At 38.7% G+C, this 7,426-nt stretch overlaps 1 protein-coding gene across 1 annotated transcript; it reads left to right on the top strand.

The window, feature by feature from the left end:
- Nucleotides 1-4,487: 4,487 nt before the first annotated feature.
- On the top strand, nucleotides 4,488-5,399 carry LOC128857603 (probable inactive serine/threonine-protein kinase slob2). Its single transcript, XM_054093353.1, has one exon. The coding sequence runs from the start codon at nucleotides 4,488-4,490 to the stop codon at nucleotides 5,397-5,399; it is 912 nt and encodes a 303-aa protein (XP_053949328.1).
- The last annotated feature ends 2,027 nt before the right edge of the window (nucleotides 5,400-7,426 follow it).

The following is a 7,426-nucleotide window of genomic DNA, read 5'->3' as shown; positions in this document are numbered from 1 at the left end:
GAGGAAAACGGCCTTGTGTTGCGTTCCAGGCTCTGTCGCACCCACAGGACCCAAATGAAAGTACAAGTTAGAGGAAACGATTCTTTGGGTACCTTTAGGTGCAGTAAGGGACAGTGCAAGAGGAAGTCAGGAGTGTCCAGAGCTACTGCAACGTGGTTCGAGCAATGCAAGATATCGCTGCCACACATTTTTTATCTTATGTACGCATATGCGCACCGGTGGTCGCACGAAAATGTACGCTTTGAAAATTATTTGGAAGGATCCTGTCTTTCGACAGCCACCATTTGCAACTGGTGTAATTACTGCCGTGAGGCGGTAAATTTATACCAGATTGACAGGCAGGAGTCGGTGGATAGGATTGGGGGTCCTGGAAAAGTCGTACAAATTGGCGAAAGTAAATTTGGCAAGCGGAATTACAATAAAGGTAATAAGTTATATTTGTAATAAAGTATGCACTTTTTTAATCAGTATGTTTAAATTTAGGAAGAAGAGTGGAAGGCCACTGAGTTCTTGGCATTATTGAGGACGGTAGTGAGGATCTCCGCCTAGAAGTGTCTCCAGACAACATACGTTCCGCGGACGTGCTCATACCTTTAATTAGAAAGCACGTCAAAGAAGGCTCTTTTATACATACGGACTTCTGGAGAGCCTATGACTGCTTGGCTAATTATGGGTATGAGCACAAAAAAGTTAACCACAGCGACCCCGACAACCCCTTTTTGGCGGAGGATGGTACTCACACGCAAAGAATTGAGTCCCAATGGCGCGTTGTCAAGAGATATTTCAATTAAGAAAACTATAACCACCCTGTTTGTTTCACAGATGTTATAGTTGAATATTTGTGGAGAAAATCTGTAAATAAAAATCACAAAGACCCATTTGTTAAACTGATCGAAGCAATAAAATGCGCTTATAAACCGTAATTTTTAGCTTTTAATTACTTTATTAATATCATTGTTTTTAAGTTCAAATGAGTTGTATGTTTTTATTTTCAAAAATATTTCTCAACTTTAAATAACAGCAAAAAATACTGCAGTTTTACAATGAACCTTCCACTGAACATCCCTGCGTGCGAACTTCGTTTTCATTTCAGGTGTATGGCAACACCAACTTTTCGCTAAATTAGAGAACTTTAACATTAAATTACTTAAAAACTATAAGCCTCCGGCAGGTTCTGTTGTTCTGTTTTCAGTTTCAAGATGGGGATAAACCCCTCTATCACCCCCTTTTAACCGTTTTTTTCAAAGCGATATAAATTATACTAAAGTTTTCCCCTAAAAATAATCGCTTGCTAAAACCTTACACGCCACTGAAAAACCAATCGACTGCACTTCACAAAATATTTTTATCAACTGCACATCAGTAAAGAGTCCAATTCAAAAGGCGTGCAGCCTAAAACACCCGTTAGTTAGCTTTGAAGTTCATAGGCAATCATTCTAGTGCTGGTTTGTTATTATGAAAAAATCACACGTTGACCGCATAACTCGAATAGCCCACAATACCCGATGTTACTCTATGTGTTTTCATATGCATGGTATGTACATATACAGCTATGGTCAGACACTTAGCGCACTTTATATTATACTGATAAATAATGCAGTTACTTCTAAGAGAGTGCAAATTTTCCTAATTTTGTTTTCAGCATGATAAGAGTTATTTATGGGTCTCTTCAAATGCCCAAAAAATAACCGTTATAATTCTTTCGTATTTGTTATTGCTTATTTTTTCTTGAGTTCTGTCTCAATTACGTTGGATCGGTTCGGCAAATAACTATTTTTTGTGGTGAATATTTCATTAATAACGTTTATTATTTAAATTTTTGCTAAAATGGCTAGGGAAAGTGTTGTTCAGTTGAACAAAGAAAAATAATATGGAACCTTTACCAAATGGGGACCAATCAAGTGAAGATTTCCAGAATAGTGCATTGTTCAAGAAAAATGGTATACAATGGCATCAGAGATGTCAAGTCGGATGATAATTTATTAAAACAAAAAAAATTCGTAAAGCTCCGCCACGTAAAAGTTCCCCCTGTGAGGATCAAATAATTGTAAGGAAAAGTCGATCGGATCCTTTTATGTCTTCACGAACGATAGCGGCTGAAGTAAGGGCAGAATTAGGATTAGTTGTGTCAAGTAAGCTCGTGCGAAGGCGTCTGAATGAAAATAAAATATTTGGTCGCATAAGCAGAAAAAAACCGCTCCTATCAAAAAAGAATATTAAAGCGCGTTTATCATTCGCGCGTAGGCACCTCTTCGAAAAGACAGAGATTTGGAAACGAGTACTTTTTACGGATGAAACTAAAATAAACCGCATCGGACCTGATGGAAACACGTATGTAAAGCGTTTTTCAGTAAGAGCGCTTCAACTTTTTTTTGAATAAAACACAAACGGTTTGACTTTTTTAACTAATTTTTTTTTATTATCGAGTTCGAACATATACATTTAAGTATGAAATTCGATTTCTTTTGCATGACCACCGCGTCCACGTTTTACGAAGTCCAATCGTGGAACCCAATTTTCGACCACTTTTTTGCATAAATCGGCCGAAATTCCAGCAATTTCGCGTTCAATATTGGCTCTGAGCTCACAAATCATCGCCGGCTTGTTACTGTAGACCAATGACTTCACATAACCCCAAAGAAAATAGTCTAGAGACGTCAAATCATACGAGCGCGGCGGCCATTCGACCGGTCCATTTCTGGAAATAATGCGCTCATCGAACTTACTCTTCAACAAATCAATTGTAGCGTGTGCTGTGTGGCTTGTGGCCCCGTCCTGTTGAAACCACATGTCGTCTAAGTCCATACCATTAAATTGCGGCCAAAAATAATAGTTTATCATGTCGCGGTATCGATTTCCATTCACAGTAACGTGGCGATCGTTCTCGTCAACGAAAAAATATGGGCCAATTACGCCGCCGTCATGTAAACTGCACCAAACAGTGATTTTTTCGGGATGCAACGGTGCCTCATGAATCGCGTGTGCATTGCTTTCTGCCCAGTAACGCATATTTTGCTTGTTGACAAAGCCATTGAGCCAAAAGTGAGCTTCATCACTGAAGATGATTTTTCGACTTTAAACTTTCTTAACAGAACACGCATTTTTATAATAAAATTCAATGATTTGCAATCGTTGCTCAAGTGTGTAGCGTTCCATGATGAAATGTATCCTAATGAAGTTTACAAATGACAAGCGAAAAATAAAAAATATTGCGTCGTTCGAACTCCTTATCGGAAAAAAGTTGAAGCGCACCTATTGAAAAACGCCTTACATCGTGAAAAAAATCAGGAAACCAATCCACGGTACACAAAAAGGACGGTGAAGCATGGCGGTGGGAATTTAAAAGTTTGGGGGTCTTTTTCGTGGCGCGGGGTTGGGCCGCTGGTCAAGATAGAAGGAAATATGGATAAGCATTTGTATCTGAATAGACTTAGAAATAATATGGAGCCATATTCTTCCGAGTTTATGCCAGTAAATTGGATATTTATGCACGACAACGATCCCAAACATACTGCGGGATTGGTCAAAAACTGGCTTTCGCAGGAAAATATTACCCAGCTCGATTGGCCAGCACAAAGTCCGGATTTAAATCCAATCGAAAACTTGTGGAATGATGTGAAGACGATGGTTGGACCAAAAAAATTTAAAAATATCGATGAACTTTGGGAAGGTGTACAGGAAGCATGGAACTCTATTCCTTTGGACAGGTGCCTAAAGTTAATAGAGAGTTTACCACGCAGGTGTGAAGCAGTTATACAGAATAACGGCTATTCTACCAAATATTGATATGGTAAATAATAATAGTCAACAATCCTGTCTCAATTCTTGCAAATATTTCATATTTTTTACAGAAATCAAAACTGCGCTAAGTCTTTGTCCAAATCCCACTTTGACCAAATAAAAATTACTTTTATTTTATCATATTTTTAATAAGGAAAACTGTCTACTTTAAGTTATTTTGTCTTATAATAAAGTGTTAAATATATTTAGTTAAAAACACTGGACTTAATTTGGTTTCATATCATTTAATCGAGCATTATATTGAACTATTTTTAAGTGCGCTAAACGTTTGACCATAGCTGTATGTAACTTTTTGTATTACCTCGCTTCAGTGCCATGCAATGGACCAATATTTTGCAAAAATATTTCCTAGCATGTAACTAATACGTCTATGTATGTACTGAACATGTACATAAACGAACTATAAATGCATTTTTTTAAATACCTGAATAAATTCTTAAACAAAAATAAACACACAACACACTTTTACTTTAGCATATTCAGAAGTATTTTTAATTAAATTTTTTCCCATGGTAAATTTTTTACCGTGAATAGCTCATCTTTTGCGGGATGCCTGCACAACTTGAAGCCTACTTATAGGCATTCCATATAGGAAGCGCTTAATGTGCACTTTACATGCCGTGCACTCTAACTTTTTAACATACTTTTAGGCGAAAAATATCAATCACAATTCCATTTTTGCAGATATGGAACGCAACTGGATTCACATTTTCAACAACACGCAATCACCAATAGAGCGCTGGCAGAGCCAAAGCAATGCGCCGCAGCAAAGAATTCAGCAACAACAACAACAAACAATACCGCAAACGCCCTATACACCACAGCAACTGCAGCAAATATGGCGACAACAACAAATCTTGGCCAACGACTTGCGGAAGCCAATCCCCAATAACAACAACAAAAATAACTACAACAACATGCCACCATTGCAACCACAAAAACCAGAACTCTACTACAACAATTACAATAAGAATAGAGAGAGACAGATGCAGGCTCAACCATCGTCAATGTCAGCACCCAACTTAGCATATCCCTATAACAGTGGCGGTGATGGTGGTGGTGGAAATACGTTCACCTATGTGCCACTGCCATCGTTGTCCACCCTAATAAACAACTCGAACGTCGAGCAGTTCGAGATGATCAATCCATCGCAACGTAACGCCCGCACCTTTGGTTTCCTTAGCGATTTGTTTTCGAGCTTTGCGCCGTCATGCGTCAATCCGTGCACCATGGAAGCCTACAATCAGAATCGTTGTTGTATTGTTGTAATTAACCCTCCGTCACCCGCTTGCTGCCAATACCCGGCACCATTTCCACCGGTCAGACCACCGCTGCCGCCGCCACCACCGCAGTTACCGCCGCCTCCCATGCTACCACCACCTAGACCGCCAATCAGCTGTTGCAACACCTGTAGCTATGGTTTTTATGGTCCACCGCCTTGTCGTTACTACTGGGGTGGAAATGGAGGAGGAAGAAATTTTTATGGTGGTAGTCCAGGCGGTTTGATTATCGGTGGTGGGTTGAATAATTTAGGCTATGGAGTTTTAAGCACCGGACAGCTGTTGAACTACTTTCGCCGGCAATCGTTCTTCGGTTAGTGTATTAATGCACTTTTTAGTTTAATTAATTCATGAATTATAAAACTTATAAAGTTATACCAATGCATATTCTGTTCTGAAATATTAATGTTGGCAATAAGATAATTTTTCCTTTTTTCATAACTTTTATCAAATTTTCATTTTTCAAAGTTTGTTTGGGGCAGGAAACACTTGTGGCCTTCGTAGGCAAACAGTTTCGGTCGTGTGCCTTCCTTATCCAATTTAGAGAAGTTAGAACTAACGCTGTGTTTTCTCCAGAAATGAAATGAAATTCCATTTCTTCTCCAACATCAGATCTCCGCGAAAGGAGACACAGTTTATAGAGTACGAAGAACCATAGTGAGAAGAATTCAGAGGGTTCTGACAACAGCATACCGTTCACCGGTTCTCGCGAATTCGAAAGAGTCAGCTGATTTACTAACGCCTCTTGGGATGTGATGACGGTTATTTTACGGCAAAACTGAGTTTGTGATGGTGAAATACGAAAAAATCAACGCAGTCACTCCTCAAATTACTTTGTTGCCGTCTGATTACGCGACCGTAAGAATACGTGTGAAATGTGCCGGAAGAATTCTGCTGCCGAAACATCGATAACTTAGCAGCCGGGCTGGTTAAAATCGTCGGTGAAATGTTAAGCAAAAATTACTACATATATGATATAATAGTCTCCCCGCAGCACAGTGGTCGAAAAGTCCAAAAAACGCACCAAAACCACTAAACGTGTATAAAAATTAATGAAATATACTTACCTGAAGGTTTTCGGGGTCGCTGAATTCGAAAAGGATGTTAATTTTTCAAAATTCAAAATGGCAGCTACAGAATGGCTAATTAATTTTGTATATACTATAAGTTTAAGGTGAACTCCTAAAATAATGGAAATAACATGTAAAGAAAATGAGAAATGTTTTATTGATAAACATGTTTTCTTCACAAAATGCAACATCACACTCTAATCATCGTTATCGCTTTGGGGGTCTTGTTATCGCTATCAGTATCATGGTTCTTGCTTCTCTCATAACTCAACAATACAAGCGCTTCCGAAGATAATGCCTTTTCTTTTTTCGGCTTTAACTTCTTCAAACTAGAAATATGGGGATCAGAACATACCAGAAGCCAATGGAATATGTCTTCCATTGTACTTTTTCTAGAACATTTTCGCGAAAAGAGCTCCCTGTAATTCCTAATGTCTTTATTTCGGGCTTCTTGTGCCTCTTCTGATAACTGTCCGATAGGCAAAATAGCGGACTGGATAATTTTTGCGCCATGGATAAGAACTTTATGGACAGTGGTTGGCATATAATACCACGAATATTCAGTTACATATAAATTGGCAGTTTCTGTGCAATAGCTCTCAAACAACGGTACATTTACATTAAAACTCTGGATACAACTTGTAAAATAACGTAAAATCGGTCGAAGAATTCTTTCTTCAAGCCAAGAATTCTGCAGGATGCTTCGGAGTTTTCAAAGAAACGTCTCGTGGTATTCCCATCATTGGAATTCCCCATACCAGGTTTCGGACGGTCAACTAACAGATTCAATTTAACTTTGAACGCTTCTTGAATTTCAGATTTACGCTTTTTTAGAGCTTCCCTTACGTCCGCACGACGAGAATACCATTTCTGAATTTCTTTTTTGTAGCCTAAGTGCAAAAGGCACTCAAAAAATCGTACCCAGCAATGCAATGTTGACAACCCGTATTGAAATTTAGAGTCGTCAACATATGCCGGACTCATACTGCACCGCCGCGCCAGCCGTGCTCGGGAAACGGTACGCGCGTGGTCACACAAAAATCGTTCATAAAGGCAAATCCACAAGAATCCGCAGTTGATTGAATCGCTATTTTATTGTAGACTTTTTTCCTATCCCGAAACTCTAAGGCTCTAAGCTCAACTCGGTTCAACTCATGAACTAATTTTTCACTATTACTCAATATTAAAATTTTTATTAAACAAAAGAGAAATAAAACCCTTTCGTTGGACGTCTCTGACAGGCACCAATATCAAAATTATCATTCCAAGTTAGTA

Source organism: Anastrepha ludens, chromosome 3 (genome assembly GCF_028408465.1).
Source record: "Anastrepha ludens isolate Willacy chromosome 3, idAnaLude1.1, whole genome shotgun sequence".
Taxonomy (NCBI): Eukaryota; Metazoa; Arthropoda; class Insecta; order Diptera; family Tephritidae; genus Anastrepha; species Anastrepha ludens.
This window is presented reverse-complemented; position numbering and strand designations above follow the sequence as displayed.

What these genes read in the sequence shown, in the direction of transcription:
- LOC128857603 (XM_054093353.1), top strand. Translation starts at nt 4,488, where the DNA reads ATGGAACGCAACTGGATTCACATTTTCAACAACACGCAATCACCAATA.